We start from the raw sequence: 15,661 nt of genomic DNA on the forward strand, positions 1-15,661 counted from the left end.
AAAACATGTCAGTGCCTCCAGCAGGAAGGGAATAATTTCAGAGAGACAAAATCAAGCTGCAGAAATATTACAGATTATTGGGAAGATTAATAGGTTCTGAATGGCCATAACCTGTTGTGTAGGTACAATTTCTTTCCTGCCTACAGCGCTTCAAATAATTCTTCTTGGACTCTTCTATGTGGCACAGAAAAAAAGGGGTAGAACTAAACAGCATGGAAAGGTCTACATACATAATGCATAAACAGGCATCAAGGAGTTTTTTCGTTTCCCAGCTTACTTTCTTTTTTCCTCAGAGTGTCGAAAGAGATTTAGTCAAATCTTCCACATTAAGAGGCTGTGATGCCCCATCTCATAATAAATGCAGCTGAAACACAAAAGTCTCTGTAGTTAAACTGCACTGAATTTTTAACTCTATGTGCTTACTGTAAAAGAAATGTCGGTCTTTCTAATCCAAGTTCCCACATAACCTCAAGTTTTAAAATCAATCAGTCTGTTCATTGAAGGCACACTGTTTGTAACCTTTAAAGAGGAATGAGTAATTCAGTAGGAACTCTGGCAGATATGCCCACACACTGTTGGTAGTAAAGATGGACTGATTTGTGTTAATTCATTTCACACAGCATCTGCCCCTAAGAGCTTGGCCAAGACACCTCCAAGCCCTACTCATGCAGCAGAGCCCCTGCTGATCACCAGACAGGTATGCACAAACCTAGGAGTAAGTGCAAATCAGAAATTCTTTGCTGCCACAGCAGCCAAACCTCAATTAACAACAGTCAAATCCAGGCAAGGTCTCTGTCATCAGCACATCGTAACTACATTGGGGACTTTGCAAGCAACGTGGTATCAAGAGTTCTTCCCTCCCTGTCCAGTACAGGTATGACTGCAATGCAATGCAGGCTTGGCAAAATGCCACACTGACCATCACAACCCCACAGAGTTCACAAGGAGCATCAGAGGGATTTGAGCTAATAAAGTGGAAAAGGATTTCCCTTTACTATTTTCCCATTCCCTTTCCCTATTTTCCCATTACTAGGCATTCCTATTTGTACAGCGGGGAGTCTGGACCAGATGACCCAGTGTGATTGCTTCCAAACTTCTTTCTTTTTGTGATTCTATGAAACACCTGATGAAAATCCCTTTGCCCCTTCTAAGCCTGCTTTTTAAACTGCACTAAAGCTATTATGACACAGACCTCGTTTGTGAGTTTTTATGTGGAGTAAATTCACAGTAAGGCTCCTATTTGCTTTCAGGATTGATAACAGACCAGAAGATGACATTCACACCTAGTGAGGAGGCTGACAGAAGTTCTGTTAAAGGCATTTTTTTTACACATTAATCTACCAGCTAAACTTAGATGCTCAGTTACATGACTGAACAGACAACTAAACAGCCTGAGGAAATAGAAAATTGGAAAATTTAACTTTCTAGCAGAGGGCCAACTCTCCATCTGGCTGTATCTGATGCCAGTTCCAAATATAAATAAATGAAGAGAAAAAAAGCAGTTAAAGTGGGAAATAGCACCACTACTGCTAAAAGGTGTCAAAGAACCCAGTCATGAAAAGTGCCAGAAGGGAAAAAATACCAAGGCACACAGTGCAGCATGGCAGAACTTGAACACAAGATGGGGTCCTGGACAGAGCAGCTGGTGACAACCATGTCTCTTAACCTTTCCTTGAAGGACATGGAAGAGATTTACCAGGGAAGGTGGAAGTGGCTGACACTGTGAACACCCCTCACCTCTGCTGCTCAGCATGGGTCTAAGGCACAAAAGCAGGGTAATGAAAGAAAGACTTCTCATTTTAGTGCTTCCTGCCAGTTGTAGAGGTAGCAAAACCACTGGGCAACAATTATTTTCTAGATATTGTAAGAACATTCTTGTTTGCATTTGTAGAGACTAAGGACATGCTATGCAGATCTGCATGGACACAGTCTTTGAGATTACACCTGTTTAAAAAAATAATAAGTTGAGGATATAAAGTATTGAGAAAGAAAAGAAGTATGCAGAAAATATTCTGCTCTTGTAAATAATGAATCACATGAATGTATGAATGTGTAGTCAATAATTTGACCTTGGAATGTCTGAAGACAACCACATGCCATTTAAAAAGCCACAAATAACACAGAATTGGCAGAAGATACAATACACCCATGAACAAAATGCACTGATGTTGCATTAATGCTGTCTCTTGTTAATACTAGCAGGAGAACAATCCCCTGCTAGCAGCTGATCAATTTACTTGTGCATAAAACCCATACATCAGCATATATACAATAGGACACTCCATAGATTTGAATGCCCAGAGGAATATTACAGTGTGATTCTCCAACACAGCTGTGCAAGCTTCTGGCAGACCAAATAGAAGATGTATCTTGCCCAGTTTAAAATACAGATCCAGATTTGGCCAGGGCCATTGGAGGAATTCAACAATGGGTTCAAAACAGAGATACACAATTGTGTTGGAGAACAGTTATAAACTTTACATTACTTCATCAACAAATGAACCAAAACATAACTTTTTTTATATGAGCTGAAACTGGAAGTAAATTAATTTCATGAAGGCAATCCTTGTGAAAATGTCAGAAGTTTTATCTGTCTCAATAATTTTGCATATTTTGGAGGAGTGTAAAATCCTAGAGCCATTACAGCTGTGACCTTTCAGACAATGCTCACATAAGCCCACAGAAGCCCAGAGCAGTATCTCCATGTAGGGTCATCCTATGAAATAAGTGGCTGAAAACTGAACAAGAAATATTACTCTCAGCTCTGTTTTTTATATAAAATAGTGATCCATATATCCCAAATGTGGACACTCCAAAAGATTTGATGGAGCAAAAGCTCTGAGACACATATAGCTCTTGTTCTAATGAAATACATCTTCCTGTTTTGAGTGGTCAAGAAGGAGAAAAGGTAGAACTCAGAAATAAGCACATGGTCATGTTTGCATCACAAAAGAATTAAAAGGTTCTGCACTTCTGGGAAAACATTTAAGACTTCTAGAGTTTATGGTGTGTTGGAAAGAGTAGTTTCAAAAAAAAAAAAAACAACACCACTACCAATAAAAGCCAAACCATACCACTGTTCGTTAGTCACGCCAGAAACTGCTCACTAGAAGCAAGAGATACAGAAGCACAAATTAAAAGCTGAAATTACTTTAATCCATGCCAAAAGCTTTGTAATATAAATATTAACAATTTTTAAAACATCCCAAATCAAATGTATCCATTTCTCAACTGAAACAGGAATTAAAGATTGGTTGCAAACAAAAGTCAAGGTCTAATAGTATTATCAGGTTGCCCTACTTACAGCTTCAGCTTTACAATAACTAAACCTTTTCATTCAGTTTCCCTGAACTATTTTTAAGTATGTCAACAGGCAGCCAAGTCACCTACCTATTCTGAAGATCAAATCATCTTCAATGGGATTCTCTTTTCTTTTGCCAGTGCTGTACATGCTTGCAGGTCTTTTCACAGCTTTCTGCTTCACATGACCACTGCCTGGAGATTTAACACGTCTCTTAACCCCTTCAGTGGTAGGAGACACATCTGCTGACCTGACCACTTTAAGTTTGAATGGGCTGCCCTTAATATGCTGATCATAAAGTCTCAGTGACAAAGTGAAATCCCCTTCTTTCTGAACAGTATACAAAAATTCATAGGTGCCATTTTTGTTGTCAAGTATTTCTCCGTCCGCTACACTCCCATCAGGCGTGCTCAGTTCAGCAGTAAGGTAAGCATTCCCAGATTTACAGAGCTCCCCATCTTTATCCTTGGTTGTGATGGTTACGGACATGGGCTGTCCTATCACTGTCTGCCTCAGTCCCTCACCGGTGGCAACTGTTTCAGAGGCAACAGCATTGGTAGTTAAAATAGTCCCCAGGTTGTGAATGGACTTCTTCAGGCCTTCTGTTTCCACAATGAAGTCCAACTGATCGTTCTCACGGGGCTGCAGTGGGAAGTCCCGCTCGGCCAGTTCATTCAGCTTGTCACTCATCTGCTTCTTCACCAGCAGCACTTCAGTTTCAGTGCCATGGTTGAGGGCTTGGGCTGTAAAGTTGCTGCAGCTTTTAATGCTTTCCTGTCCTTCTAGTAAGGTGTCCAGCTGTGTCTGGAGGACCTGTGTGCATTACCAAACACCAGATTAGCATCATGTTACAAGACCTATTCCAGGAAGATGTAGCATCTAAACATCTTTATAGGAACTGAATTTATAATGTCTTATTTTAGAGCTTCATTTAAACATCTCTTTTAGAAGAAGTGGCACACTGATCACCAACTTATATTTGGAATACAATGCTGCAACACAAAAATATAACCTGGTTTGGGGATTCAAGACTTTACAGACTCACTGTCACAGTATACTGAATTATTGCCCCACCTATCTTGTTTTGTTTGGTTTTGAGTGGTTTGTTTTGAGTTTTTGTTGGTGTTTGGTTCGGAGGTTTTTTTGAGCAAAAACGCAGCAACAAATGCCGAAGTTTGAACCCTGCCCCATCCAACTTTAGGAGTCACAGTTAATGAGACAGCTACTGGAACTGAGTTGTGTTCACAGGTGCAGAGATATTTTAGAGTCATGAGTCCATTAATAAGAGAGGCTACAAGAGGCTTCTTGATAATATTTCTTCAGAGTCAAGGGAATCTGTGGGTTACTCCTCTATGGAGATGGACAAGGCAGCCTCAAAGCCTGGATACACGTCCATCCTGAGGAAAAGTGGGACTGCCTAACTAAGTAAGTGAAGAAAGGAAAAATCTCCTTAGCAGAAAGTGAACTGATTCCTCACTTTTAGCAGGCAGGAAAGCAAAATATATAGAATAGGTTGTGGACAATGGGAAGAGTCGGATTAAGTAGCCAGAATGTTGGTGGCCATCAAGTAGCCCCTCCATATTTAAGACTATGAAAGAGCTTCTATTAGAGGGTCAGTTCAGGCCCTCAGTCTAAAATCCTTTAAACAGTATTGACCTCAAAATTGCTAGGTGTGGGCTGGGAACAGGGCTAACTTTTTTTTTTTTTAACCAATTTTGCAATGAATTGGAAAAAGGATCCCTAAATTATACCAACCTAGCAGAGACATTCATGATAGTCAAGAAAACATTTCATCTGACCCCCCACAATATCCACTGATAAAATCCCCAAACAAAGGTACCCAGTCACACACTTCATGTGTTTCTCCTGCATAGAAGAATTAGGGCACAAAGTTACTAGACGTGACTGTGGATTAGAGAAATTATTTTGTTGACCATCACTGTAAATATTTTTGAAACATTTTAATTGATGTAAAGTAAACCTAAATACTGGATGTATTTAGTACTATGAAATACTCTTTCCTTGCTGAGACATACAATGTAATGACACTGAATTCTAAAGGCACTTTTTTCTTGAATTTTCCAAAGCTTTAAGCTTTTCATCCACTGGACAAAATCCAGTCTCATGTGTTACTGATATGGAAAGTGATAACAAAAAAAATCTTTTGCAATTAAAACAGAATGAACAAACTTCAAGACATCTGCTTTTCTAGGCACACAGAAACTTCTCAGAATGCAATACAAGGCATTTCTGATCTGTTTGGTCTTTATTCAAAGACATAAGTAGTTAAAGAGAGAGCAAATAAGGTTCCAGGAAGACAAAACCTCACATGCCCCAGATAACAGGCCACAAACTAAAAGAAAATCAATTTGCAGCTATGTTTTAAAATCAACACTTTCCTAAAGCAGTTTTCTGTCATTACAAAAATGGAAAATATTAAATCCTAACATAAATAATATTTAAAATGCATGTAGAGTATTTTATATCTTACATTCTTTCAGTCCATTGGACAACTGAACTGCCAACTTTTTTTTAGTAAAGTGTAGCCCTTTTATTTTTTCATTTTTTCCATTTTATATGATTAGAATAATTGTATTTTTCAGGGCTACTAGGCATTCAAAAGTAAAATCCAATTTCAGTTGGGTTTTTTTACACAAACAGGGTAGATGCCTCTTTTACTGCTTATGTGCAACTTCATAAAATGTGATTCTCTAACATCTACAGTTATTAAATTATTTTAACTCTCTTTAAACAATAATAAGATAATTTAATGTAATATTCTATTTTGTGTAGACTTTGTACACAAACAGAATATATTTGCTTGCTATGGAAGTAAGTGTGACATCTTGAATATATTGTGAAATCGTGAATACATTTAGATGAACCTGGGATCTAAGTCCAAGTTACAAACTTCTGTAAGCTGCTGCTTAACTCTGGAGATCACTAAATTCTGTGCCCAAATGGTTTTGGGTTCCCTATATTCCTAGAAGTATGTATTTTGTGCATATGTTAGAATTTCTCCATTTCCACAGGCTCAGCAGTTCAGCACCTTTCTAAAGATGTTTTCAAGCCTGTTCTACATCCAGGAATGCAGCATTCCTCCACTTCAGACCTCTGGAGATGCTCAAGCAGCTCAGTAACGGCATTCTTGAAACTCCAGTTATTGATGGTATTTTCTTTTAAAGGCAAGTTTCAGGGAGAAGTCTTTCTTTATAAAGCAAAGAACTGATATCCAGGAAATGAAGGACTAAATTCTTTCATTTTCCTGATTAAGACTTAATAATCCTCAACAAAATCTCTACCCACCAGGCTACAGGCTTTGCTTTGTAAAAGTACAGGTTTCTGTTTTCTTCCTCTGAAGCCTGGTCTGCAACACAGGGGGAAAACCCTCAGAATCAACCATCCAGATACGAAGTAAAGGAGTGAATACACTCTTTTTTTTCTTGTCTAAGAAAGTGAGATGTCCCTCCAATCTTTTTGTATTCCAGCAGGTGACATCTAATATGAAATATGTTACCAAGCAATGGAAAGGAAAACAGTGCTTTGAAGCAAAACAGATAGCATTACTCAGTTCTTCAGGATAAATTGTTTGGCCTGTATCTTCATGCTCATCTTAAAAGGCTGGGCACCCACAAGCAAGGCTCTGCAGCACCTGATTTCCAGAAAACATAGTTCTCATTGTCAAACTGGCATCCTGAATCATTGGTAAAAAATGGCTGATTAAATTAACAACTTTTCATTGAAACAAAACATGCATCTTACTTTGTGTTTAAGGCCATAATTCACTTCCAGTTCCATAAGCAGCACACTCTTTCGCACATTTAAAGTCTTCTGGAGTTCATCAAAAGTGGAATGAATGTCATCTACAATGCTAGCCTTTTGGTTGGTTAACTGGTGTATGATTTCAGATATAAAATGAAGTGCTGAGTCAATCTCTGGAAGCCTGAGGGAGGAATTAAATTACAAAGGTTGCTGTTTCAAAAGTCATTAAACATTGGCCCTTGCCCTGGTATCTTTTGATTAAACCCTCTCATCAGCAGCTGTCTTTAAATTTAGTCATTTCCCAGAAGTAGAGTTCATTCCTTTTATAACCACACAGTGGGTCTGGTCTGATAAAATAAGGCTAGGCCACAGTCCTCCCCTGTGCAAATCCATTAGACTTCAGGCATTACCAACAACGACGCCTATCTATTCAAGAAGACATAACTAGATTTATCCCACTTTTTCTTTTTTTTTTTTTAAGCCATTTTCCCACCACAGTGTTTGTACCAGTCTTTTTAACACCCAGCATTATTTATTTAGCTACCATTAAATTCATGATTGTACAGTAGTTTCCTCCTAGCATTTTATGCCCCTTCTTTGGACAACACTTGTATTTCTAATGGCAAAAGACTTTTTTGCAAAAGACCGATAGGAATCTTTTGCTCTTTCTGCTAACCCTTCAGTACATCCCACTCAATGGATTTTTTTGTCCTTGTATTAGCCTCACTATCCCTGTTTCCTAGGCACCAGCACATTAAAACCATTAAATACCCATGGCACCAGCACATTAAAACATCTATCCCAGTCAGCACAGGAAGCCAGTGATAAAACTGAAAATGGAAAATAGTCATTGGAGCCTCCAAACCTTTTGTTGACAGCATCCAATTGGACTTGGAGGGAAGCCTTGTGTTGCTCCACCACATCCTTGAGTGGTACAGTGGGATGCTCTGCGTGTTCCCCCTCTGTGCATTCCCGGCACATGGCTGTCTCACAGGACTGGCAGTAAAACTCCATCACCTGGAAAAGTGCACAAATCTACACTCAAACATTGCAGAGTAACACAACTCAAAGCACATCTTACTGAGTCTCGAACTCATTTATTAGCTCAGCTCTGAGACAAAGCTTCTGTTTTCTTATGCACCAACAACTTACTGCCCAAAAGATGGCTGTTATTCTTACATATTTTTATATCAAAATGCTCCTTTAAAAGCATTTTATTCTATCATAAAGTGTCAGAACAGCAGCCCGTGAACAATGCTGGACTTCACTGCTGGTCCTAACATCATCTTTATTCTGTGTAATAGTAAATTTTGGTGTCTCTCTTATGTACTCTATGAAAGAACTCAAAAAACCAGGCATTTAACTACCCTCACTAACTCGATCCTTAGCCTTAGACCCTTCTTAGGGTCTGCTAAAGAAAGTGTAAACTTAGGCTGTTTTTCATAACAGGGCCACTCTTGAAACACAAACTCAACGGAAATCACCAAACAGCAAGTTTATTTGCTAGAAGAGAGCAAATGAACCAACACGCTGCAGGGAAAGATCTCTATATCCCATTACTAATCCCTTAAAACCATTAAAACCTCATATCTGAGAGTATAATAGGAGTGCTGATCTACACTTGAAAGAGGAGGAGATTGTTTCAATCTGTTAAGTACCCAGCAATATTCTCTTTAAAGATAAAAATACATCTTTACATGTAATAGATACCCCAAATTCGGATTATATTAATGAAGGGAAAGAAAGAGAGAAGTGTTGTGTCCCAAATAATACGTTAGTCAAAATAATGCACATGTATGTAAATTCAGCATGAGACTTTGTTTTACAGCTAGGATTCCTTAGGCACATAGCATTTAGGCTTATTAAAAAGGATATAAGGAAGTTCATAGTATATGCTTCAAAGCAAGACATTGGCAACTCTTTTGCATTCAGAACATAGCATCAGAATCTTGAATAATTCAGCTGATGCTTCTGGCACTCAGAAATCTTGCACAAAGATGGTTGCGCTGGAGTTGTTGGTTGATGAGATGGTTGTGTAGAACCAGCTGTTTTTAGGTGGTTTCGCAGCAGAGGGGTTTGTAACAGCACCGTGCAAAATAGCTGGCTCAGAGTCATCTTGAGAATTAAGGAGGGGGAAGCAAGAACCATGATTTGCACGTGGCTGTTAGTATTAATAGGGATTTTCCTCTGATAAGCTCCTTTCTGTCTTATTCCCATTCTTCCCTCTTATCTCAATTCACATTACATGGGATTCACATGCAGTGAGGGTTTAGTCATTTGTCAGCCACTCATGTAAGCTGACAAAATTTAAAAGTTGATCCAAATAACCTGTGTAACATTAAATAATTCAGCAATGGGAAAAAAAAAAAAAAAAAAGGTAGGCCTTCTAAACAATGTCAACCCTCATGAACTCTACTCCAGTCACTGTGAATTTAGCAGTCTCGTTGCTTAGATCCTCCGAAGCCTGATAGTTACTTTGGTAGGCATTATGATGTGATGCTTTCTTACAGTGCATAGAGGAAATCAGTTAAACAGAGTTTGGGATTTAAGTTCTTTTCAAAGGCTTCGAAAGTCTGCAATCAAAAGCAGCCAAAATGAAGAATATTTTATTAGGAAACTCTGAAATCTTCTTATATGGCCGGAAAAAAAATATTTCTTTTGCATGAGTGTCCAAAATTCATCTTTCTACTTCTAAATAATTTAATGGTTAGGTTCAGGACATTTCAAGAAGCCGCTTATTTATTCAGTATTTTTATCTTTGGATACAGTGATTAGAGTAATTTAATATTTCTGTTTTCTACTGACCACCACACAATAAACATCATTGTATCTGCAGCCACCTAATAGAAGAAAGGAAACATCTCACTGGCATGAAAGTTGTTCAGTCTAAACAACTTTCTTCCTCTTTATTCAAACATCAGGGAAACACAAAAGCTCAAATGATAATAGCAAACAAATCATAAAAACCTAATTTGTATCTCTATATAGAAATAGTTGTCTTTGCCTCAAATTCAAAACGTTTTGAGAGAAGCAGCTTTTATTTCCCACTACAGTTTTTATATTGTGCATAGATGAAGGAGAAGGAAAACCTAATAATAATACAACTCAGGATTCAACTGTCTAGATAGGCTGATTTCCTAAGATTTTTCTTCTAGCATCTCTAATCAGGCAAGACTAATTTCTAACTACAGACAGACAAGTATTACTGGCATTTCATCTCTCCCCTCCATGCCCAACATGGGCACCACATTTCGTGACACTCTCAGAAAATTTTTCTTTATGCCAGGTTTGCCTTACAAAACATCTCAGACATTTGCCTCTTCTTCCCAAATTCAACAGAGCTCTTGGGCAGGATATACCGTAGCATCCAGCACTGGCTTCAGCTGTATTTCCACCAAATTCAACAAGAACATTCCCATCAGCTGTAATGAACTGTGAATTATTACCCACTGATTCTGAAATCCCATCCACTAATTCCCACTTTAAACCAGACCAGCATATTTCAACACAATGATGTAACTAGAGACCCATGCACATCTTCACTATTATAATTCAACAGAAACTTTTAAAATTGCATAATCAAGGATGCAAGCACTTCTGAACTGGATTTCAGACACACTAATTCCAGCCCTTCAAAGTTCAGGTCTTGAGGAAGAAGCTTTCTCCAATCATAATCCCCCCATCTCTAAAATCACATTTGAAAAATCACATTGCTCATTCTCTGCTACTTGTTTGAATTAGAAGAGCAGTCTACAAAAAAAGGATGAGTCAGCTGTTTTCCACTCACCTTCCTCATGTCACACACACATGCTTAATTCCTCTGTCACACGGTTAGTGTGCACCTGAGCTTTGTATGCTTTAAATTCAGAAGAATTTAAGTTTGAATTACCTCAGGGCACCTCTGAGATACCTGATAAAATTTAGAATGTGGGTTTTTCTTCCTCCCTAGTCACAGCTTTTGCCTAACCCAAAGATTACACTTTAATGTGATACATGAATAAGTGACACAGTGGGAATTACAGAGGTGAGGAGAAAAAACAAGGGTTTAAAAGGTAAGATATGAAGTCACTTCATCACAGTATCAAGGACAGGTGATTTTTTATTTTTCCAAGACAATAGCATACAGGCAGTAAGCAACACCTCCACAAGCCCGGGAAATGGTTTTGTAAGCAAGATCTTATGCCAGTAAAGTTGACAAGCTATGCTAGGATATTTTGAGAAAAAGCTAGTTAGAGATAAGACATTCTCTCTTGTTAAGTGTTTAATTTAATACTGTGTACCCTCTCTTGTTACACTGTAGAGGCAGAAAATATATTGCCCCACCTTCTATATTGTAAAAACATGCTTCTCTGCTCTGAGCTGGTTTTCAGTTCAAATTCAAACAAAGCCCAGGTACAGACATTTCAGAGGCTACACCACTCATTACATACAAAGGAGTTAGAATTTCACAACCTTCCCTGCCCTGGCTTCTGTACCTGCCCCTAAATGGTTGTAGATCAATGTTTCCGATCTGAATATTTTTATACACAAGAGCTGCAGGTGTTTCACTGCTGAGAATAAAACCAAACTTATTTTATTGTGTAGGTAGAAGATAAGAATCTTCTAGTAGGTTCAAAAGTTCTCTATGTGCCCTATTACCCTGATTTAACAAGAACATTCACTTGTGCTCCATGTTGGGTCAAAAGGAGAAAGCATTTTTTTACAGTTCAGGCACAGGTAACCACCTTTTGTATTAAGATACTACAAACTAAGTTTCATTCTTCATAAGAAGACACAGAACAAAGAAGCCACAACAGCAGATGGGAGGATGTGCACAGTGGGAATAAAGTAAACATACACACATATGGAAAATATGAGTGATGGAATAGAGGATCAACTGGGAAGGGAAAGTATCTAATCTACATGGCCTGAGGAAGACTAAGTTACACAGAGATAGGCAAGCAAATGAGAAAGTATCTCTGTATCAATTTCTATCTCATTTTAATGAGAGAGGTTTAAGTCTAGGATGGCTGAAATTCTTGAAAAAACTTGTTTAAACAGAAAGTTATTTCCAAGCTAATATGAAGAAAAAATGGTAATATATACAACAAATATATTTGATGCAAATAGTAAAAATACAATGGGTCTGACCCTACCCCAAGCAATATGTAAAATATAATGGAGGGTGGATTTAGTGGAGAATGACTGCAGGTTCTGTAAAGGTATTCTCCTCCAGCTGCCAGCTCGATCCTTTTTCACTTCCTGAAGCCCCCAGTAAAGTTACTAGCAGCACTTAGAATCACAGAATATCCTGAGCTCGAAGGGACCTACAAGGATCATCAAAGTCCAACTCCTGATCCTGCCAAGGACCAACACCATGTGCCTAAAGGCATTGTCCAAATGCTCCTTGAACTCTGGCAGGCTTGGTGCTGTGACTGCTTCCCTGGGAAACGCATTCCAGGAAAGATGTTCTGGGTTAAGGTTTTTAGGTATTTCCTAATATCTAACCTACTTGCCACACACTGCTCTTGTGTCCTGAACCTACGAAGCCAGCATAATCCCATTTCCTCAGTGAGGCCTAAGGTGCCCAGCACCTTGCCCTGTGCACCCTTGCAGCCAGACCCACCTGGCCAGCCTCAATCAGCTCTCCCCAGATCTTATCTCAGCCCCTCCCATCACAAGGACTAATGTGTGCGCTTAGCTTTTCATTTCTTAGCTTCACAAAGCTTTAAATTGGAGTATTCCTCAGGCTATCCCCAACCCTCCCAGATATTTGCTGAAGCGAGAGGATGTTCCCATCACACACTGCTCAAGCATCCTAAATGACATGCTATGTTTCAAGGCAAGCCAAGTAGGTTTAGGGGACTTACAAATGCACCTCTCCCTATAAGGGAGTTCTCAGAGAGGTATAAGGTAGCATATTTTTGATTGTAGACAAGCCAGGTTTTTTAAACACACCCAAAGAACAATCAGCTGATAATTTAAAATACAAAATAAATAAAACCTTAATTTTCACCATTTTCTGCATTTCACAATCAAATGGCTCCTATCAAAATGGCTGTGTCAGAAAACAACTACGATTCATTTTAAAGAGAGCAAATAAAATGCAAACAAAAACTAGGAATGCATTAATCAGTAACCACTACACACACATAGGTACAGTACACATTAAAAAAAGTTACACCAGTTATTCATTAATCAGAGTGTCCAACATCAGTTCTACAAGTCCACCTAATTCCAACAGAAAAGAAACAGAGCTATTCCTCCATTACAGTAATCATTATCTATCAGCTGAATTACTCCCATACAACCAGTGTACCTACACTGAGTATCAAATAAAACAGCCCCCAGAAAGTTGTCTTAAACTACTGACATATGTTTATTGGCTTGCACAGAAGCAAACATTCAGTTTAGAACACAGCATGGCTGAGTTTTGCAGTCTCTACTTACATGTTTGCATAAGCTTAGCTGTGAGTCAGGAACTCACATGCCTACCATGAAGTTGCACAGGTTAACACTGAAAACTGTGAAGTAAGCAGAACTAGAGCTGTTCTTGCAGTAATCTGTGAATATTAACTCAGCTGGGGGTACTTGCCAAAGAATATACTGATATGATTTGAGGATGTGTATGGGGACATGCTAGGTAAGAAGAGTAAGTGGAGGGAAAAAACAAAGCGGCCTCCAATAACTGATACAAAACACTGCAGGTAAACAGAAGCTCTCTATTTCTAGCCTGTGCTGATCCAAAGCACCCTAAGCTAGGACTTACTTTTATTTGGCTCTATATTAACATGTTCACATACCTTTTGGTACTGCCCCATTGTGCAGGTCAGTTAAGCTCATAAGGTCCTTGTCACATATTGCCAGAAAAAGACACAGGTACACAACAGCTGATGCTACAAGCATGAGGGCTAAGGAAACCCAACCCAGAGAAGTAAAGGCACAAGGTTTAGTACTTGAAGGACAATAATTCTGACCAAATGTGCCAAAATACAGCATCTTCCCAGATGATTGGTAAGATAAAATAATATTCTGACTACTTCATTACTCCACTAAGAGCATTTGAGTTAGTTTGAAGAATCGCTTGTCTTTTGCTGATGTATTATAAAATCAAAGAAATAGTGTGGTTCCACTTCCCTGCTTTCTCTTTAGAAAAAGAAATCCAGACAAGTCAGCACATATCAATACCTGTACACAGCACAGGAGGCCGTCTCACTTACATTTCCATCATGATTGGGGCAGGAGAGTGGTTTGCCTGCAGCAACAGCAGTGACAGTCTCCAAGATGGAGGACTCCTCAATGCTGTTGTCCGGTGTTCGCTGCAGGACATCCATCAGGTTGGTAATAAAGAAGTTGTTCTGGAGTGCAGAAACCCCCTTCTCTGGCAGAATGGAGGTCTGGCGACACACAGGGCAAGAAAGGGTTAAGCTATGGGCTGGAATGTAATTCTGTAAACACCTATGGGGAAGGAAGGTGGAAGGAGAAAGAAAGGAAAAGTATCATCAAAGAAGGAAAAAAAACCCTTTCATCAGTTAAAGACCTAGTTTGAAATAGTGCTACCCTTACAAAAGGAAAAGTACATCAAACAGGTTTCTGAAGCAAAAGTGGTTATGGGGAATATTTTTTTACATGTTTTTTCCTCTGCCACATGAAAAAAATGGTTCAATAAGCAGACATCATTAAAAGAGTTATATGCCTTTTTTGAGACATTTGTGCAGTTGATCATGCTTTCAGACTGCTGCAGACCTACTGTATCCTGCTCACAAGACAGTAAAAATTTTAAACTATCAAATAAAGTGACAGACTGACAGACATGAACTTGCATCAAGTATTTGAGTCTGTGCCTTTAACTGACTAACTGGTGCTTGACCCTTGTCTTTCCAACAGAATCTCTTTTAATAACTTGTATTTGTGGTTTTAGTGTTTCAGAGGTAAAACATGGTCCCAATGAAACCAAAGGAAATCTTTTCATTTATTTCGATTTGGAAAGTTATTTGGCAGCTAGCCAAAATCAACAGACCTTTCTTTATGACACAGGGAACTACATGCTAGGTTATAACAGTTTATATTAAGGGGAGCGTTGGAGGAAATTTTGTTTGTGTTTGATTGGGAAGGCGGTGTTGGCATTTTTCAGAAAAAATGCATTTCACAGAGTATAAACCTGACACAAAAGTTCAGCAATCAACAATACGCACAATATGCAGCGGGCTGACCTAGGTAAGACTTAACGCCACTTTTGGCCTTGGAAATGAAGTTAACACCTGGCTGGGCATGCAATATATAGTTGCATGCAATATGACATATTCAGTATGGTCCTGTAAGCAGAAGCAGCTTTGCAGAATGCAGTTCTTAAGCAGAGCATTGCTACACCAAATTCCTCCATCCAAATGGGATGCCAACTGAGAGAAAGTGTGTGACCTCACACAGCCTCACAGCTCTTATCCTTTTCCAAGGGCTTTGGCTGACCCACTCTTCATCTTCCCTGGCAGCCCTCCTCCTGACCCCCAAGTGAGGGTTCTGAGAAAGCAGAGCTTAGGCTTTGCACATCAGCACTACACTGGAAGAGTTCTTCCAGACTCTCTCCATAACAAGATCAGCCTAAGAGGATTACAGTGAAAA

The 15,661-nt window shown here is 39.0% G+C and overlaps 1 protein-coding gene across 9 annotated transcripts in view; it reads right to left on the reverse strand.

Moving 5' to 3' along the window:
• LOC134563799 (tripartite motif-containing protein 2) overlaps positions 1-15,661 on the reverse strand; it is a 69,964-nt gene that overhangs the window by 21,246 nt on the left and 33,057 nt on the right. For 7 of the 9 annotated variants that reach the window (XM_063422071.1, XM_063422075.1, XM_063422074.1 and 4 more), the window contains exons 3-6: positions 14,263-14,500; positions 7,929-8,080; positions 7,064-7,244; positions 3,391-4,114 (exon numbers count right to left, since the gene is read on the reverse strand). In XM_063422071.1, coding sequence (XP_063278141.1) covers positions 3,391-4,114; positions 7,064-7,244; positions 7,929-8,080; positions 14,263-14,500 — 1,295 coding nt within the window. The remainder of the gene's footprint in view (positions 1-3,390; positions 4,115-7,063; positions 7,245-7,928; positions 8,081-14,262; positions 14,501-15,661) is intronic. The other 2 variants (XM_063422077.1, XM_063422078.1) reach the window with 2 other exon arrangements.

Source organism: Prinia subflava, chromosome Z, assembly GCF_021018805.1.
Source record: "Prinia subflava isolate CZ2003 ecotype Zambia chromosome Z, Cam_Psub_1.2, whole genome shotgun sequence".
In the NCBI taxonomy this organism is placed as follows: Eukaryota; Metazoa; Chordata; class Aves; order Passeriformes; family Cisticolidae; genus Prinia; species Prinia subflava.